The sequence below is a fragment of the Physeter macrocephalus genome, unplaced genomic scaffold (assembly GCF_002837175.3).
Source record: "Physeter macrocephalus isolate SW-GA unplaced genomic scaffold, ASM283717v5 random_413, whole genome shotgun sequence".
NCBI lineage: Eukaryota > Metazoa > Chordata > Mammalia > Artiodactyla > Physeteridae > Physeter > Physeter macrocephalus.
The window spans coordinates 36,122-55,519 of record NW_021145699.1 but is presented as its reverse complement, the minus strand read 5'-3'; the positions used below and the strand labels follow the sequence as shown (position 1 = coordinate 55,519).

The 19,398-nt window shown below is 52.1% G+C and overlaps 2 protein-coding genes and 1 long non-coding RNA gene across 3 annotated transcripts; 2 read left to right on the top strand and 1 right to left on the bottom strand.

Annotated features, from left to right (window-relative positions):
- Positions 1-3,875: 3,875 nt before the first annotated feature.
- Positions 3,876-5,527, top strand: COX7A1 (cytochrome c oxidase subunit 7A1). The gene is made up of 4 exons (XM_007101103.3): positions 3,876-3,980; positions 4,697-4,783; positions 4,908-4,992; positions 5,392-5,527. The coding sequence occupies exons 1-4, from the start codon at positions 3,966-3,968 to the stop codon at positions 5,445-5,447; spliced, it is 243 nt and encodes an 80-aa protein (XP_007101165.1). The 5' UTR covers positions 3,876-3,965; the 3' UTR covers positions 5,448-5,527.
- Positions 5,528-6,240: 713 nt separating this feature from the next.
- CAPNS1 (calpain small subunit 1) lies at positions 6,241-13,971 on the bottom strand. The gene is made up of 11 exons (XM_007101104.3): positions 13,864-13,971; positions 12,777-12,994; positions 11,815-11,848; positions 11,446-11,535; positions 11,221-11,278; positions 11,059-11,123; positions 9,540-9,608; positions 9,360-9,438; positions 9,106-9,222; positions 6,929-6,987; positions 6,241-6,744 (listed from the first exon to the last, which is right to left on the bottom strand). Exons 2-11 carry the CDS (start codon positions 12,974-12,976, stop codon positions 6,718-6,720), a joined length of 798 nt encoding a protein of 265 aa, XP_007101166.2. The 5' UTR covers positions 12,977-12,994; positions 13,864-13,971; the 3' UTR covers positions 6,241-6,717.
- LOC129391877 (uncharacterized) lies at positions 6,994-9,168 on the top strand. The gene is made up of 2 exons (XR_008616688.1): positions 6,994-7,974; positions 8,588-9,168. It is a non-coding gene; the product is annotated as an uncharacterized lncRNA (long non-coding RNA).
- Positions 13,972-19,398: the final 5,427 nt, after the last annotated feature.

The following is a 19,398-nucleotide window of genomic DNA, read 5'->3' as shown; positions in this document are numbered from 1 at the left end:
CCTGTGCCCCGCAAGGGGAGAGCCCACAGCAGGGAGAGGCCCGCGTACCGCCAAAAAAAAAAAAAAAAAAAAAAAAAAAAAAAAGGGATTGGAGTGTAGGAAGGTAGTGGTGGGAGGAGCTGTTTTTCCAGACCTGCCACAAGATGGCAGCAGAGAGATACCAAAGCTTGGTTCTGGACTCTGGAAGGCTGCTTGGCTGGAATCAGTCTCTCTCCCCACTCATGACAGGTAAATCCTGGTGGGTTCTGCCCACCTCTCTCCTGATCTGTGAGACTGTAGCTGAGCTAAATCACCCTCAGATTCCTGACCAACAGAAACTGTGAAATAATGTTTATTGTTGTTTTAAGCTGCTTGCTACATTTGTCACTTGGCATTTATATACTAGAACTCATACCGTTCCACCAAAAAAATATTTGAGTACGTATTTCTAAAATGTAGAGACCTCATTTTTTAAAAACACAACCACAACAGCTATAAAATTTTAAATTATTTACCATAATAAAATATCCAAGCAGTCTAGTTAATGACACATGCCGAAGTATTTGAAGTAAGAGTACTGATATCTACCATCTACTTTGATATGGATCAAAAAATGATATGGGGGACTTCCCTGGCAGTCCAGTGTTTAAGACTCCGTGCTTCCACTGCAGGGGGTGTGGGTTGGATCCCTGGTCGGGGAACTAAGATCCTAAGTGCCAGACAGCACAACCAAAAAAAAAAAAAAGATGTGGCTTGATGGATTGATAGAGGCATAGATGGCTAGTTACGTGATAAAGCAAATGTAGCAAAATACTTATTATAGAATCTAGGTGGTGGGGATATGAATGTTTACTAGAAGATTCCTTCACCCTTTCTGTATCTTTGAAATTTTTCATAAAATGTTGAGGGAAAAGTCAATCATTGTCCAAATTTCCAACTGTCTCAAAAATGTTTTGGGGTTTTTTTTACTGTTTGTTCATATCAAGATCCAAATAAAGTCCACATGTTGAGATTGGTTGGTATATAAGTTCTGTGTTCTTTAAACCACAGAATTTTGGCGGCAGGCGGACTCTGAAACACTGCGCCACCAGGGAAGCCCCCAGAATAAATTTTTGACTGATACCGTGCCACACCAAATGTAAATACAATAAAAATAATGTTAAGGTAAAAGAACCCTCCTTTAACAATGCAATCAAAACAGATTACCCCACTAGGTAACGAACCTAGCTGAGGTTCTGGCGGAGGGTGGTGGAAATGCAGAATGGGTTGTGGAAGAAGAATTTTGGTGCCTTTTTGTTATAGCAATAAGTGTTCATGCTAACACAGGGCAGCAGAGCTTACATTCCCCAGCTGGTTCTTTATCCTGAAGTTGAGCCCTTTTGTCTTGCAAGTTGATGAACCCATTCCTAAAGGAGACCTGAGTGATTGCAGCAGCAGCTTCTTGCCTAGGGCTTCCTGACCAAGGTCAGTGCTACAGTGTGTTCTGGACTCTATCCCTGCAGGGGCAGCGTCAGAGAACAGCTTTCCTAGGTCAGTTTTCCTAGGTCCTGAGACTCATTCCTACAGGACTAGCCTAAAAGCAAGGCATATGTCCAGTGCAGTTGCACAGAGCCCCACACTCATAAGTGTGGTAGGTTTTTGTTTGTTTGTTTTTTGGCCGAGAGGCTTGCAGTATCTTACTTCCCCAACCAGGGATCAAACCCGAGTCCTCAGAAGGGAAAGCACAGAGTCCTAACCACTGGACCTCCAGGGAACTCCCCTCAGAAGCGTGGGGTTTAATGCTCTGTGGCTGCTGTCTTGTAATTCTTCACGTTACCTTTGAATTTGTGTTTTATAAGTGAAGTTTGCTGGGACGATGGAGCAGGCACCAGACCCATATGCATTCTCTCCTCCCACCACTCCCCACCTCGCTGAGACAGGCTCTTAGCTGCCTATTCTTCTGCCTCCTGGGGTCCTGGGCATAGGGAGGGTCAAGGTCCACCACACACATCCCATGGCCTCTGAGGGCAGGGCAGAGTGGCAGCTACCCCCTCCTCAGCTGGCACTCCATGGCACATTTAGCAGGTGACCCGGCAGGGGTGAGGGTCCTGCCCACCTTTGATCCAGGTTCCTGGCTCTTCTTGGAAGGGAAGTTGCATCACCCTGTAGGAAGCAAGCCCGTGGGAAGGAGAGATGCCTTGTTTGACTTCTCCACCTCTGGCCAGGGCACGAGTTGGTCCAGTGGCTGGTGGGGAGAGGAGGAGAACCCAGCAGCCGCGTGTGTACGCACACACAGTTGCAAGGCAGGTCCCCCAGGTGACTGTGAGAGTTTGTACTCACCCCAGGGTATCCCTTACTCTAGGGAGCATGACATTGAATAACAAGTTAAAAACACCATGACAGGTTAAGAGCAATCATGGAAGAAAGAAAAAAGCTTATATTTTAGTATTTTTAACAGCAATTTTTTTTTCCTGCTGTTTGAACTAGAGATCCCACGTTTTCATTTTGCACAAGGCCCCATAAATTAGGTAGCAGCCCTGCTTAGAAGGCACTCCTTCAGCCTTTCCAAACTTTTGGTATCCAATTCTCAGAGCAGTTTCTATTTTCTTCCCTGAATACTGATCCTACATGACTGCAGATAACAGGGGACAGCTGGGTGAGTGAGCACATGTGCGGTCACTTCCTGGGGATGCCCAGAAATATCTAGACGACTAGCATCTAGGAGAAGCACTGAGGTCCTTCTTTGTTAAGTGGGTGGGAGCGACCACGTTATAGAACATTTGGTTATACTGTCTTTTCTTCAACGAATATTTATCAAATCTACCCATGCGGGACTTCCCTGGTGGCACAGTGGTTAAGAACCTGCCTGCCAACGCAGGGGACACGGGTTCGAGCCCTGGTCCGGGAAGATCCCACGTGCTTAGAGCAACTAAGCCCGTGCACCACAGCTACTGAGCCCATGAGCCACAACTACTGAGCCCATGTGCCTAGAGCCCGTGCTCCGCAACAAGAGAAGCCACCGCAATGAGAAGCCCACGCACCGCAACAAAGCGTAGCCCCCCTCTCCGCAACTAAAGAAAGCCCCCGCGCAGCAACAAAGACCCAACGCAGCCAAAAAAGAAAATCCACCCATGCGCCAGGTGCTGGGGATGCAGTGGACTCTAAAGTCAACAGATAGATAACTAGAGCAACTACACCGTTTTCCAGGGTGAAGAACTGAGTGCGGAGGTGGGGGTAAGATATGAATGAAGAAGCAAAGATGGTGGCTATGCGGCGGAGTCATTTTGTGTGCATGTTTAACTTATGCAGAGTCAGCTACATGGATTCACAATAAACCAAGAGAGATAATGGAAAATAACTATTTAAACAAGGAAAATTATCCTGCCTTTCATTCCACTCAGGGAGGAAGCAGCATATGCCCCCGTGAGTATGAGATACGGGCGTAATCTACTACTTCCTTGGTTCCCATCACTCACCTGGATGAGGTGTGAGTTGAGTGCATTTTCCATACTACATGGTCCCTAAACCCAAAATGAACATTGACGTTTAGCCAAAGCCACAGCAATCTGTTTCAACATGGGAGGAAAAAGGACTGCACTTGACATAATGAAAGATGGTATCTTACCTTCCTTTACTCGCTCTCCAACGTCAGTCGGTTAGGGAGAGATCCGAGGGACCCGACGGAGGATTTGCACTTGCCCCAGGCCGGTATCACCGCAGAAACAACCCAAAAATGAATTCTCCGGAACCGCTTTCCTCCCTACGCGGACCAACAGAATTTCGAGATGAGTAACAGATGGGTGCTCCAACCATTTGGCGCTGGGATGCGGGGATGGGGTTGCAGCGTCTTCTCCGCCCACTTATTGGACGAATCGGAAAGCTGCCGCCGGGACCTCGCTGTCCTGGGGCGCACCGAGGGCGTGGCCTGGGACTCCCCCGGAGGGGAGGGCACTGTCTGTCCTTGGGCGGAGAGGGGAGGTGACTCCGGCCGAAGAGGAGGACGCAGGATGAGGGCCCTGCGGGTGAGGGCCCCCACGGGTCGGGCTGGGGCCCCCAACCCGGAAGCCCTCGCCCCTATACGAGACTCCCCAAACATCCCGGGATCTGGGGACTTGGAACGTGAGCCCCCTTCAGGGCTCGGGACTCCCTCCTAATAAGCCTGGGCCCCCCTCCCCACCAGCTCCCAGTCCAAGAGCTTCTGAGACAGCCGGGGACCCGTTAACATGGCCCAAAGCCCCGAGTTTGAACTTCTTCTTCATCCGGGGCTCCCGTAATACCTCGGGACTTAGGCACCGGGAACGTAACACCCCTTACCCGCCCCCGAAGCTCTCGGGCAGCCGGGAAATCCCCCAGGCACTCCAGATCCAGTCCTGACGTTCCCGGCACCTGAGCTCCTCCCATTAATCCAGGAAACTGCAAAAAACCTCTCCGGGACTTGGGCCCACAGAACATGAGTCTCCCTTCTGGGTCCAATCCTCTTCCAATAGTACCCTCTAGACAGCCTGATAACCTCCAAGCCAGACCCTCTAGGCACGAGTCCCCTTCTTCTGGGCCTTTCTTGACACGACACCCTCCCCCACTCTTGCTGCCATTTCGGATCTTGCCTTTGAGACGCTCCCAAGGGACAGGACCGTCCCCGAGTCAGAGCCTCGGAAAGTCCGACACCCTCTCCCCAGCCGGACCTCCTCCGGGACACCCCTCCAGGCGCCTCCAATACCCAGCCATCCCCTCTCCACAGGTCTCCCAGGCACTGGTACGCTCCTTTAGCTCAACCGCCCGGAACCGCTTCGAGAACCGAGTGGCTGAGAAACAGAAACTCTTCCAGGTAGGCGGTGCGGGGGGAGGACCCGGGGCCGCCTGCTTGGTCCTGAAGAGGAGTTGGGGGAGGCAGGGGCTTAAGGTCTACCGAGTAGGCAGCGCCTTTGCAATCGTTTACCCCCAACATCCAGGCGGACAATGACCTTCCGGTGCACTTGAAGGGCGGTCTAACCGACAACATCCTGTATCGAGTGACTATGGCTCTGTGTCTGGGAGGTGAGTGCAGGGCCCGGCTAGGCCTGAACTGCGGGAGGAGGTGGGACTCGAGATGGAGAGGGGAAGGGGCTGGTTCCAACGCTGGGGTTTGAGAAGGGGATTGGGTTCTGAGCTGGTGTGGGACGGTATGGGGGCTCTGGGCTGGCAAATAGGGAGGAAGCACCCTAGGGCTTGGGCTTCTGTCCCAGGAGGGCGGCTGGGCTAGTGATGGGTCTGGGGGAGAAAGCCCAAAGCCCGGTCTGGATCAAGGTCCAGCATTTCCCTAGTTGAAGTACAGTTTGGGAAGGGAGCTGGAGCCTGAAGTAGGGCTGAGATCCAGGATAGTGACTGGGGAGTCTGCAGGGGGCTCAGGGAGGGAATTAGGGTCTCATTCTGTATCCCCCCACACTCCCTCCCTAGGCACTGTCTACAGCCTGTACTGCCTTGGCTGGGCCTCCTTCCCTCACAAGAAGTGAAACCAAGAAGTCTGAAGGACCTGAACAAGCATCAATAAATGTGCTGGCTTGTTGGGGAAGCCAGCCCGGCTCTGTCCTCCGTGTGTGTACCTCCCAGCCTTCCACCAGCAAGTGATCTCTGCCCTGTGGAGAGACCATTGCCCCAGCCCTGAGTCTCCGACGCTAGACCAGGGCTATCCCTAGGATGTCGCTGCCTCTCAGTCCTCCCAGCACCCCTGGGCTGCTCCTCAGGGCCTGGGGACCTGGAATGGGACAGGTACTTTGTATCCTGGGATAGCAGCCCCTCTCCCTGCAGAGGCCGGAGGGTGGGAAGGAAGATGCTGAGCATCATGTATGACACACAGAGGCAGAGGCAAGTGAGGACAGACTCACTCAAGCACAGAAGCTGAGAGGGGCAAACACAGCCTTGGGGGACAGAGCCAGGGGTAGCACTGAGACTTCCCACCAGTGTGGCTCTAGGAGCAGAAGCAGAGATGGTCCAGGCTTCTAGTCTTGGCCTCCACAGGCTCTGTGAGAGATCTCAGCAAGAATGAGGCTACAGGGGCTTCCCTGGCGGTCCAGTGGTTAAGACTCCACGCTTCCAACGCAGGGGGCACAGGTTCAATCCTGGGTCGGGGAACTAAGATCCCACATGCAGCGGGGCCAAAAAAAACCCCAAAAAGAATGAGGCTACAGCTCAACTGGGATCCAGAATTTGAAAAAAGACCAGGACTAGAAGACAGGCGGAGACAGACTCCCCCTGCCCCAAACAGAGCCAGAGCCACCCCTCAACTTTCAGAACAGGAGGCAGATCTCAGAGAAAGCAGCAACTAGGGTACATTTATTTCCTCCTGGGCCTGGCAGGCTGGGAGCAGAATACAGACAAAGGCACTGGGGGGCATGTGGCCTGTTATGGCCTGGAGTTCAGCTGCCTGGGTGGTAACTGAATGGGTGTGCCAGGGTGTGTAGGGACTGGAGTGATCCTCCCAGAACTGAGAGAAGGGCCCTTGGGGTGTGCAAGCAACACAAACGTTGGGCTTGGCACAGAAGCAAGAGAGGGGTTGTGGAGTAGATGTGAGACGGGTGTGCTGGGGCAGGGTGTGTTGAAGCATGTTGGGCCCTGGCTGTTGACTGAGAATCCGGGTGCCAAGGGCTGGGAGAACAGAAAGGCCTGTAGGTCAGCAGGAGCCATGAAGATGTGACTTCAGACAGGATCAACCCTGGGGGAGACTGAAGAGTCCAAGGTGACTCCTACAGCGAGGCGATGAGGAGGCAGGTCTGGGACTCCCATTCAGGAATACATGGTCAGCTGTAGCCACTGGGGAGAGGAAGGCACCGAGAGTGAGGATCAGGAAACCTAAGAATACCAGCAGCCCTTCTCTGCCCTCACCCAGGGGTCGCTGGGAAAATAGGAGGGAGGGAGCCCCAGCTCAGAGCTGGTACAGGGGACTGAGGGGAGGGGCCCCCTGCTAGGATCCCACATCCCAGGATGGGGTTCTTACCTCCTGGATGTTCACCTGGATTTGTCCAGTGCCATCTTTGTCAAGAGATTTGAAGGCACCTGGAGAAAGGAAGGGTTGGAGGGATTGGCTTTTAGGATAAAAATATATTAATATACGGGATGACAATAATAATGGCTAGTACTCTGTGGCAAGCAATGTATAAAGCGCTTTCCATGTATGAACTCATTTAATCCGATTCTGTGAGATAAGTGTCATTTAAAAATAAGGCACATGGGCTTCCCTGGTAGCGCAGTGGTTGGGAGTCCGCCTGCAGATGCAGGGGACGTGGGTTCGTGCCCCGGTCCGGGAAGATCCCACATGCCGTGGAGCGGCTGGGCTCAAGTAAATAAAATAAAACCCAACTAAAAAAAATAATAATAATAAGGCACAGAGGGATTTCCCTGGTGGTCCAGTGGGTTAAGACTCCATGCTCTCAGTGCAGGGGGCCCGGGTTCAATCCCTGGTTCGGGAGCTAGATCCCGCATGCATGCCACAACTAAGAAGTCCACATGCCGCAACAACAACAACAACAAAAAGATCCTGCATGCCACAACAAAGATCCCGCGTGCCACAACTAAGACCCAGAGCAGCCAAAATAAATAAATAAATTTTTTTTTTAATGAAAAAAAAATAAGGCACAGAGAAGTGCAGTGATGTGCCCCATGTCACATAGCGAAAAAGTCAGGAAACTGGGATTGCAACCCAGACTGCTACCCACCTCAATAATGGGCTCCATATCCTGACCTGCATGCCCCCCATCATCCCTCTGCCCAAGCCCCAGCCTCCCACCGACCGGCTCCACAGGGTTCCAGCCTAAGCAGGCTACCGGAAGGAGGCGCTGCACTTCCTGCTCCTACAGTCTGGTGTGGTCCCCACTCCTGCCCTGAAACTCGACTCCATGTTCCTCACTCACAGCCAAACCTGTAGGCAAACAGGCTCCCATACTGTCTTTGTGGCTTCTCTGTCACTCACCACTCAGTTACCACCCTCAAGGGCCCACTCGCCTGGTATCCCGGATGCTGCGCTCACTGCTGGACCTCTTGCTGGTAAATCCAAGGCCATTTCTTGGGCCCTCTCATACATGACTTTTGGCATCATCTGCCATATTGTCCTCTCCCACCTTCCCTTCATGTCCCCGACATACCTGCCCCTTTTCCTCTCCCCATGCTCTTAATGCATTGTCCTCCCTGGGCTCTTGGGATGCCAGGAGATCTTCCTAAAGCTAAACCTGAGACCCTGTCATTCCCCTGCCTGGACCCTGTCCACTGTCCCCAGTAGAGTCTGAGCACCCCTGAACTTGGCATTCACAGCCTGCACAGCCTGACCAGGCCCATTGCTCCTGCCTCCTTTTATGCAACTCTCTCAGACAAATCTGAGTTCAAATTCTAGCTTTGCAACTTCCCAGCTAAGTGGCTGTGAGCAAGAAATTTTGCCTCCTTGAACCCTAGGTTCCTCCTCCAGAAAATGGGGACAGTAATTCCCACTGCGCAGGGCTGTCTTAAGGATTCAGTGCATTAATGTTCACAAGAGCCCTCATGATCCAACCCCTACTGACCCCTCCCAGCCTTATGTCTCCCCATCCCACCCCCTTCCTTTTTAGCACTCTGAAGCGATTCCAACCAAAATCATCCAAAGCACCATCTATTCTTTCCTTTCTAGGCCTTCGCACAGGCTGTTCCCGCTGCAACGCTCGTCCCCACCCTCTTGCTGGGGTCGCTCCTCCTCATCCATCAGGTCTCAACTCACATGTGCCCTCCCTCCTCCAGGAAGCCCTCCTTGACCCCTTAAGCTGCATCAGGTGCCTTGCTAGGGTTGAATAGCTGTGAGAGCTCCTCCAGTCACAAATCTAAACCCAATCTACCCTGAGCTTCCCCCTCACAGCCCTCGTCCCTCTGCCTAGGCTTCCCCGATCCCAGCCGGAACCATTGTGAGCCATTGTCTCACAATGGTTGTGAGACAATGTCTCACAAATTGTCTCACAAATTACATTTGTCTGGTAATTTGCCTCTCCTCCTCTGGACTGCGAGCAACATGCGGGCAGAAACTAGGGCTATTTCAGTCACTGCTGTGCCCCTAACATCGCCCACCTCAGGGTCAGGCTCAGAGGAGGCTTGGCTCAGAGGAGGATGGAAGTTGGACAAATCCCCACCCAGGAAGAGAGCTGGGGTGTCACTCACGGAACATGGCATCCAGTCTGACCAGGCAGCTGATGAAGTTGTCAAAATCCATGTTCCCTCCCTCATCTGAGTAGCGTCGGATGATCATGTTGTAGAGATGCTCATTCAGGTGGAATCCTGAGAATGACTGTCTCTCAGGTGTGAGGGCCACAGAGCCCAGCCCTCCCAGCCCCAGGATCCAGGCTCAGCCCAGCTCAGTGGGGGCTGCCTCACCAGTCCCACCCCCAGCCCCATCACGCTCCCGCCAGCCACACCTGCTGCCTCAAAGGCCCCCGGGAGTTCACTGCTGCCAATGGTCCCTGAACGGTCAATGTCAAACTGTTTGTATATGGCCTGTGGGGACAAGGAGGCCAGGGTTCAACTAAGCATCATGGGGCATGGCATCTCCATGGCTTGGGGGTCTTCGTGCTAGGAGTTTCAGAGGCTGCACACACCTGCCACTTTTTGATGTTGTTCCACAAGTACTTGAATTCCTCGAAGCCCAGCTTGCCAGTCGTGTCACTCTGGTGAGAGGGTGTTAAGAATAAATGTACCCAGATGTGTGCACTGTGTACACGATGATAATGGCCAAGCAGGGGAACCTGGGCTAAAACCCCAGCTCCCATCCCACCCTAGTCATGTCACCTTGGGTGTGGCTTCATTGTTCATTTTGCCATACTTATTTTAGTCTATATTTCTAAATGATAAGGACTCTCCTTAAACATAACCACAGGGAATTCCTCATTTATAAAATTCTTCAACAGTAATTCAATGTTATAAAAGGACATGTAAAAAACAAGGGTATCTTAGAACTCTAAGGAAATAAGGTGATTAGAGTAAATACCTGCTGGGTTTGTGATAAAGAGTGAATGAGGGGCTTCCCTGGTGGCGCAGTTGTTAAGAATCCGCCTGACAATGCAGGGGACATGGGTTCGAGCCCTGGTCTGGGAAGATCCCACATGCCGTAGAGCAACTAAGCCCACGCGCCACAACTACCGAGCCTGTGCTCTAGAGACCGCAAGCCACAACTGAGCCCGCGTGCCACAACTACTGAAGCCCTCGCGCCTAGAGCCTGTGCTCTGCAACAAGAGAAGCCACCGCAATGAGAAGCCTGCGCACCATAACGAAGAGTAGCCCCCGCTTGCGGCAACTAGAGAAAGCCCGCCTGCAGCAACGAAGACCCAACGCAGCCAAAAAATAAATAAATAAAAATAAATAAATAAATAAATAAAAGTGAATGAGAGGGCTGTATATTGGTATAAAGCCCTTAGCTCAGGGGTTGGCACTTGATAAATTCTCAATAAATAGCAACAATGGCCAAGACTTCTCAAATGACCAAGTACACGTCAGATAGTGCTAAGCTTCTCAGGAACATCACTTTTGTCACTAAATCCTCAAGACACCAGTCCCACCAGTATTATACCCCAGTGACAGAGAAACACATTCAGAGCTGAAAAATCTACCTGGGTGAGATCATGGTAACAGCATGTACAGACCACTTATGTGCTATGTACTGTGCTAAACCTTTTGCATGTAACTCCAATTTGGTATCACCATTATCATTCACCCAATTTTACAGAGAGGCAAATTGAGGCACAGAGAGGCTCAGTAACCTTGCTAAGGGCAGAGCTGGATTTGTTTAACCCTATGCAACATATTATGACAGCTGATGTTATTATGTATTGCCGCATGTCCAAGGTGGGTGTGTATTGTGATATATACATGTCTACGTCTGTGGATATGAAAGCTACACACTGACTGCCCCAATCATGCTTTCAGAAAATCCCCTCTTGGGAATTCCCTGGCAGTCCAGTGGGTAGGACTCCTTGCTCTCACTGCTGAGGGCCCGGGTTCAATCCCTGGTTGGGGAACCAAGATCCCACAAACCATGCGGCACAGCCAATAAAAAAAAGAAAGGCAAAAAAGAAAATCCCCTCTTCACCAAGGCCTCCGCCAGACTGCCCTCAAGGATACATCCATAACAGCCACCATGCTGCGACATGTGTCAATGCCAAAACCATCAGTCTTCAGATCAGGATCTGTGGGATGCAGGTTGAAAGTCAGAGGCCAGAGATCACAGCTACCCCAGTCGCCATGCCTCTAAACCTTCCCTGTGTGTTGACCCCAGTCACTCACGTCGGGTCACGACTTTGTTGAGAATGTTCATGAGTTCTGTGGCACTGACCTCCATGTCCTAGGGGGAGAAGTTAGGAATGGGTTGGGGTGACTGAAAGGGGTCTGGGCATGTCATGAAGGAGGATGGGAACTTTGGGATTGCCATGGTCGAATGTACATGTAAAGGGCATCCAGAGGGAAGGCATGGAAGGGTTAGGACAATTCTGGGGGCCCCAGGTTACTTACCTCTCCAGCCAGTTGGGCAAAGAGTCTCCGGAACTGCCGGACCTCCTCACTCTCATTGGCCTCGATGTTGGAGTAATGGGTGCGAGGGGGCTGCAGAGGGAGGAGATCTCAGAGCAGGTAGGGGGAGGGGTGCCCTGGCCAGGACAGCCTTTCGTGGGAAAGTCAGAGTGGGCTGGGTGGCTGAGTGACCAATGAATGAGAGGTGGTCAATGAATAGGGAGTGGATATAGCTAAGTTTAAGGATGTTACAAGGGAGAGACTTAATGAGATAAATTTCATAAGGAGAGGTGCGGGGCTTCTTCAAAGGGACAAGGATGGGTCCTTGTCCCTTTGAAGAAGAGGGGTCTCCAATTGTGAAGGGTGGCTTACCGGGGGCTCTGGGTTGTACTGCGCAGCCGCCTCACTGAAGGGAAGCAAGGGGGAGTTAGTGCCAGGGGGCGGAGCCTCCAACGGGCAGCACCAGCCCCCACACCCCAAGCGCCCAACCCCCAGCTCGCCGCCCTACCTACCTGTTCCCTCCGCCCGCCTCATCAGTCCTTGTCCTCACCTGTCCCTATCCTCGCTGCCCTGGTTGTGCCCCCACGGTAGGACCCCCTCTTGCCAGGGCACACCTACGCAATGGCAGATTCCTCAAAAGACAAGAGCTCACTTCGTAGAAGCTCGGCCCCAGCTTCCCGGGGCCCCACCCTCCTGGGTTCCACCTGTCTAGGAACCTGCTCCATCGCCACGTTTTCTGAACACTTGTGTCTTCCCAAGATCCCATCCCAGCTCCATCAGTTCTCACCCCTTTAAGGGATCACACTCAGTGGCCAAGACTAACGAGGCCCCTACCGACGCCCTGCCCTACCTCCACCAGGACATTTTTCTATTTTAACCAGCCAGTTCCCAGCCAGGCCCTGCCCCTTCAAGGCCATTTCCCCTGTCCCATTACGGTTAGACCTCTTCTGGGCACACCTCATTGACCCACCTACGAGTGCCACGCCGCGCCCATAAGACTAGCCTTGCCCCCATGAAGTGATACCCAGCCTCACTGGCTCCGCCCCCTTAACGTTTGTCTCCAGGTTAGCGGAAGTAGGCCGCGCCAGCCCCATTAAGCCCCACCTCCCAAAGCCCCGCCGGTCCCATCAGATTGTGTCCCCACAACAGACTACCCCCATGTCAAGCCCCGCCCCCATGAACTCATTACGGTCGGCCCCCTCAAGGCCGGTCTCGTAGCTCAGGCCCGGCCCAGCCTAATTAAGGTTCCTGGTCAGTATCCAGGTTACCCCATTCTATTCTGGCTAGACAAGCCTCTTCCTCCAGGCCCCGCCCCTCCTCAGGCCCCGCCTTACCTAATGGCGCTTATGACCCCGCCCAGGATGCGCATGGCAGTTCCGCCACCGCCGCCGCCGCCGCCACCGCCTCCTCCGCCGCCGCCACCGCCTCCGGCCCCGCTGATCAGGCCTCCAAGCACATTCCCTAGGCCCCCGCCCAGGCCCCCGCCTCCCCCGCCGCCTCCTCCACCCTTCAAGAACGAGTTAACCAGGAACATGGCTGTGACTCAAGATTCCTGAGGAGGGAAAAAGGGGTCAGGTGGCTGTCTCGTCCCTGAGCCCGCCCCTTCCCCCACAGAAATACGCATTTCTGACTGCTGGACTTGGGGGAGTGATATGAAGCCTCTAGGCGGAGACCTATCCTCCGGCTGCGGCTTGAGGGTCCATTCGGGAGGGGGTCTGGGCTTCTGGGGGAAGGTAGTTCTTGGCTGGGTGGCATAGGGACGCAAGATCAGGTATGAAACCTCCTCCCGGTCCAAAGGGTCCGCGTCTGGCTTGAAGGACTCTGGGCTGAGTCTACGCATAGGCATCATTAAGCACCAGACACCGGCCAGGTCAAGTGGGGTTCTCGAGATGGGGCCCCAAGCTGGCTCTCGAATCTGAGATCCAGAGCCCTAAGACTGATTTAGGGGTTTGGGGTGGGTCGGGAGCGTGGATCAGAAATTCTCCGCCTGGAGGCTCCTGGAGCAGAGTTTAGGAAATCCAGAATGTGGGCTTGAGGGTTTAGGTACAGCCAGCAGCGGGATTACAGTCTCATCGCTATGGGTTCGGGTCTAAGATATTGAGTGTGAGCCCCGGGGCCCGGGATAATGGAGTCCCCGTTAGAACTGAGAGCACGGATCCAGGATCGTGGTCCTGGAGGCCACAACCAGGGCTGAATTTACGGGGTATCTCTCAAATCCATGGGCTCCTATTTTAGATCCTGAGAGGGAGGGTGGAAGAGTCCCCGGGGCGGGATAACTAGGGCCGGACAGATCTGGGGGTTCGAATCTGAGATCGTGGGTGTGGTGGACCCCTGAGGCCAAGATTTGAGGATCTCTTCGGGTCTGGAGGCCTCCAGGGCCGGGTTTACGGAGTGCAGGGGGAGTCCGGACTGGGCGCTCACCGCCTCGCTGGCGCGTCGGCTGGTCCGCTAGTCTGTGCTGCTCTGGGGCCTCCTGCTGCGTCTGGCTTCGCAGGGAGGGGCGGGTGACTCAGGCGGAAGAGGCCGGATTAGGCACTTGCGGGGCGGCCCAGCGGCATCCGCACGGTCCTAGAGCCGACACTGAAACGGCGCGTGTGCCTGCCGGCCCCGCCTCCTGTAATGGGGTGCGGCCGCCCAGGCTCAGTCCTGCGTTTCCGGTGCCTAGTGTTCCTACACTGCCCTGACTTTAAAGAGCTGAGGTCTTTCCCTACACTTGCTGGTTCCAGGTACAGGCACCCTGGGACGAGAACTCCGAGGTGACTTGAGGACTCGTCGTGCCCAAGGTCACCCCCTAGTGTTGTAGTGTGAATGTTCGCCCCAAAATCAGCCTCCACCCGCTCACAGATGTGGTTTTCGGTCTCCTCGGAAAGGAACTCTTGGGACTCTTGGCACTTGTCCCCTATCCTAGCCTTGTCGCGACAAGCAGCATCTGGAGGCCCCGAATTATGTTTGGCCCACAGTCCGGGGACAAGCGCCCGCATCTGTCGGGGGGATCCTGTGGCACAGCCCTGATGGCATTCCAGTTCCGCCTACGAATTGGACTGTCTTGTGCCTTCTCCATCCACACCCCTTGACCCCCTGAGTCAGGGTCACCAGAATCATTTTTCCTGGACGGGCCCAAAGTGTAGTCTCAGTCTTACAGTCTCTAAAGAGGGGCCCAGACACAGGAAGAGTCCCCTGGCCACAGCCTGGTTTCTGAGGCTAGATGTTCCCAAAGTCGGGTGGTGGGCAGGGTGCGGAATGCAGCTGAGAGGGAAAATGGCAACTGAAGCCACCTTTGGGTATCTTTCCCTTGCTCTCTGCTTCCAACCTGTGAGGGCCCAGTACTTTTTCAGGGCTCCTCAGAGGGAGCTAAATCTGGCTACCCCAGGCAGTCTGGCTGTCTATCCCTTAGCCTTTCCCCGGGAAGCTGGCTCAGCTTGAGTTTGAATCCTGACTTTGCCCTTAATAATTTGGGATCCCAAAACAGTGAGCTGAGCAACGATCTCTAATCTGTAAAATGCGAACAAAGGTTTCCATGCCCCGACTTTCTAGGCCCCTATCAAAATTAAGCAGTAAATGCTTAGTAAATAGTAGCTATTATCCTTTGTGTCTTGCTCCTCCTTAGATAATACTGATAAAAAAATAACTGCCAAGCACTCTCCCAAGTACTTTACGTATATATCGGGTCATATGTCCTCATAACAGTCCTATGGGATGGATGCTATACATTATCTCCATTTTACAAATAAGTAAACTGATTCTGAGGGTAAACTCCCAAGCCTGTACTCTTGAGCACTACTGAAACCAAGCAGGACCCTGTAGGGCTCCTGGGCATGGAAGCCTTTCTGTGTCCCCTGTTTCTTGTTTGTAGGAAATAGGCTTCAGCCTCCATGACCTTCCTTGAGCTCCAAAGGGCAGGTTCAAACAGCTGCTAATCAGGGAAGGGAGGGGATGCAGAGACGAGGGAGGAGCAGTCAAGAAACAATAGTGCAGCCTTGGGGCAGGGTCCTGGTTTCACCTCAAGGAATACACATAACAATACCTTTGAGCTCTTCTGCAGAACTAAAACCCTCAACAAATGGAAGATGTTAACTATCTGATGAAGCATTCTTCATTCCCGAGAAGTGCATCAGGAGACCACCTGAGGCCAGATTAAAGAAGTGCAGGCCCTGTACACACCCTGATCCTTATCACCAACCCTGCCCTTGAACCATTGCTATTAAACTCCTCACCAAATCCGCCGGTTTGGGACACAGTTTTTGGGGCCATGAGCCTGTTGTGTCCCCGTTTGCCTGGCAAAGGAATAAAACTCTTCTTTTCTACTTCACCCAAAACTCTGTCTCCAAGATTTGATTTGGCACCAGTGCACAGAGGCTGAGTTTTCAGCATCATTACCCTAACGCATTGACTCTTCAATAATATAATTAATATGATAATAGCTCAAATAACAAGCACAACAGACAAAACCCCAGTCACAGCTATGCTTCCTGAAGGCTTGCTGGGGCTGCTACATAAGCCTTATCTATGAGGCAGGAACTAACAGGAGAGAAAATGGAATCTCTGAAGGCAGGGTCACTTGCCTGAGGTCACAGAGGGTGGAAGGACCAGGTCTGCACCTGGGCGCCAAAAACTTTTGGTGATGAGTAATCTGGATTCCCTTCTGACCACAACCCTCCCTGCCAGTCTGAGTAGCTTCCTTGTCTGCCCTCTCCGGGGCTCACTTGCTGACAGGCCTTTGCATGGGCTGTGCCCTCTATCTGGAACACTCCTTCTGCCTTTTTTGCCTGGTTTTTTAGCCACTCAGGTTTTGGTGTCAGCTCAGGAGTCACCTCTTCTAGGAAGCCCTCCCTGCCTGAACCTGAGACTGAAACTGAAGCTTGCAGTTACATGCTTGTAACATACTTTCTCATAGCTCTCACTGCCAATTACAATCATATTGTCATCTAGGTCTGGCTCCCTGACCTCTTAACCCTGGCCAGCTCTAAATCTTAGTTCTTCTCTCTAGTCTACTCATGCCATCATGGATCTCCCTCACATGCACGGCTAAAATTCTATCTCTAGGCAATTCCCTGGCGGTCCAGTGGTTAGGACTCCAAGCTTTCACTGCCAAGGGCATGGGTTCAATCCCTGGTGGGGAACTAGGATTCCCCCAAGGTGTGCAGTGCAGCCAAAAAAAAAAAAGAAATCCATCTCTAGGCTATCAACACCCAAGTTTCTATCTTCAGCCCAGATAGTTCTATCTTCAGGATCTTACATTCTGCATCCTACTCAATATCTCCATGGGGGTCTTAGAAATGTCTCAAGCTTGACACATCTTAAACTGAGCTCCTGACCTTCCTCCCAAACCTGCTCCCTCCCCACCTTCCCCATCTAGGTTAATGGCACCTCTATCCTTCCAGTGACTGAGACCAAATACCCTAGGTTCATCCTTGACCTCTGTTTCAGACCCACTCCAACTGTCAGCAAACCTTGGTGACTCTACCTACAGAATCTAAACTCTCCTCCCCTTCCCCTGCCCCCAACCTGGCCCAGCCTCCACCCTCTCCTGCCTGGACAGTTAGAGCAGCCTCCTCCCTCATCCCCCTGCTCCTGAGCCTGCCCTCCCAGTCTTTTCCCCAAACGCAGCCAGAGGGAGCCTGTGAACACCTGAGGCAGATCAGAAACCTACAGGCTGAGCCCTCCCTTGGCTGCATCTCACCACAGTAAGAGTCAAAATCCTCACAGGGCCACCAAGTCCCTAGTGATCTGCCCTGTCACCTCTCTGCCCTCATCTCCTCCCCCTTAAGAAAATGAGAAGAAGCCCTACTGGCAGCTTGACCTGGATGTGCCCAGTTGAACGAAGACAAGACATAGATGAGGAAGCTCTGCAAATGCAGAGATATCCAAAGAGCCCCTCTCTGGTCACACTTGGGGGCCAATACTCCATTACCAAGGCCCTCTCTAGCCCCTCCTTAGTGCCTTACCTCTTACTGCCTCAAGACTACACACCTAGTGATCTCAGGAGGGTCCTCTCAGATCTCCGCTTTAACCCCACACTCCTCATCCCACCTGGCACTGCTCTTACCATGTATCACCTGCTAACACAGTATACAGTTTAGGGACTTCCCTGGCGGTCCAGTGGTTAAGACTCCGAGCTTCCGCTGCATGGGTGTGGGTTCAATCCCTGGTCAGGGAACTAAGATCCTACACGCCATGTGTCATGGCCATACTGTACAGTTTATTTATTTACTCAGTTTCTTGTCTGTTTCCCCCACTGGAATGTGAGCTCCTCGAGCGTAAGGATTTCTGTCTGTCTTGTTCACTGCTATCTACCCAGTTCCTAGAACAGTGCCTGGTTCATCTTAGGTACTCAGATATTTGGTGAAAGAATGAAATGTTTTGTGTGGATTTTCTCGTTGAATTTTCAGCACCATCCATGAGATAGTACAGCAAGCATTACTAAAGTCTTCCACTATCTTCCAGACTCCTTTGAACTCAGATATGGCTATGTGACTTGCTTTGGCCAATAAAAACGTGAATGGAAATGTTGGGGGTGTCACTTCCCAGTAGTAGCATTTAAAGGCCTGTGCAGGATGCTCCATGCTCTAATTCTTTAATGCCCTCAGGTTGCCTAGGCAACTCTGGAAGCTCTGCAAGCACAGAGGTGCCACAGGAAGGAAGCTAGCTAGATCCCCGAGCCATGGCATGGAGGACATCTGCTAATTTCTGTGAACAAGAAATCAATTTTGAGGTGTTAGTCCACTAAGGGTGAGAACTCATTTGTTACCGCCATATAACCTAGCCTATTCTGACTGATGGTAGAAGTTATTATCATGCCATGAGTTAACCAGAGAGATGGGATTACTTGTCCAACATCACACAGCTAGTAAGTTCCAGAGTCAAGATTCGAATCCAGGAAGGCTGACTTTGTAGCTTATGCCTCCCCCTCCCCCGGCCCACCTCCTGGCATGTGGGACCTTAGTTCCCTGACCAGGGATTGAACTCACGCCCCCTGCAGTGGAAGCACTGGAAGTGCAGAGTCTTAACCACCAGACTGCCAGGGAAGTCCTGTAGCTTATGCTTTTAATTCTCACAATTTGCTGCCTCAACGATGTTAATGTTATAATGCTGCCACCAATTAATAAACTCAAAATAGTCATAACTATCCTGGCTAATGCCTCCTGAGGGTTTGATGGGACCAGTCTGGAGTAACTGCGTTACAGGCATGTCTTTCAAGGCCTCTCACAACCCTCTGAGAAAGGAACTAACATGAAAGGAAGTGGAGGTTCAGAGAAGTAGAGTCCTTTGCCTGAGGGGATGGCAGAGCCAGTTTGAACCCAAGCATGGTTGATGCCAAATAGTTCTGTGATGACTACTCCAGTTTACTGTTCTTTCACTGTCATCCCTTCACCAGTGTATTAGGGTTTTCCAGACAAGCAGAACCAATAGGATATATATAGAGAGAGAGGAAGAAAAAGATTTATTATAAGGAAATGGCTCATGAATGATTATGGAGGTTTAGAAGTCACATGATCTGCTCTCTGCAAGCTGGAGGCCCAGGAAAGCCAATGGTTTAAGTCCTGGTACAAGTCTGAAGACTGGAGAACCAGGGGAGCCAATGATGTAAGTCCCAGTCTGAGTGTAGGAGAAGAGGAGAAATCTGATGTTCCAGCTCAGTGGTCAGGCAGGACATGAATTATTCCTTCTGAAACTGAGCAGGATCTTGTGTGGCCTTCCTGGGGACAGACACCCTCCCCTCACCTGTGTCCCCTGCCTCATGTTTGCAGAAAAGCTTTAGCCTCCTAGGCCTTTCCCGAGTTCCAAAGAGCAAACTTAATCAGAGAAGTGAGAAAATGCAGAAACAAAGGAAGACAATCAAGCAAGACAAAATAATAATAGTTTAGCCATAAAACAAAGTCAAGGACCTTTAGTTCCTCCTCAAGGGCTATAGATAATATCCTGGGCCATATCCTTCAGTTGTTTTGCAGATACTAC

What these genes read in the sequence shown, in the direction of transcription:
- COX7A1 (XM_007101103.3), top strand. An exon ending in AGAAACAGAAACTCTTCCAG is followed by an intron (nt 4,784 to 4,907) that starts GTAGGCGGTGCG and finishes CCCAACATCCAG; the next exon opens with GCGGACAATGACCTTCCGGT. An exon ending in TATGGCTCTGTGTCTGGGAG is followed by an intron (nt 4,993 to 5,391) that starts GTGAGTGCAGGG and finishes CTCCCTCCCTAG; the next exon opens with GCACTGTCTACAGCCTGTAC.
- CAPNS1 (XM_007101104.3), bottom strand. Translation starts at nt 12,976, where the DNA reads ATGTTCCTGGTTAACTCGTTCTTGAAGGGTGGAGGAGGCGGCGGGGGA. An exon ending in AGTACAACCCAGAGCCCCCG is followed by an intron (nt 11,536 to 11,814) that starts GTAAGCCACCCT and finishes CTCCCTCTGCAG; the next exon opens with CCCCCTCGCACCCATTACTC. An exon ending in TCCAGGTGAACATCCAGGAG is followed by an intron (nt 6,745 to 6,928) that starts GTAAGAACCCCA and finishes TCCTCTCCCCAG; the next exon opens with TGGCTACAGCTGACCATGTA.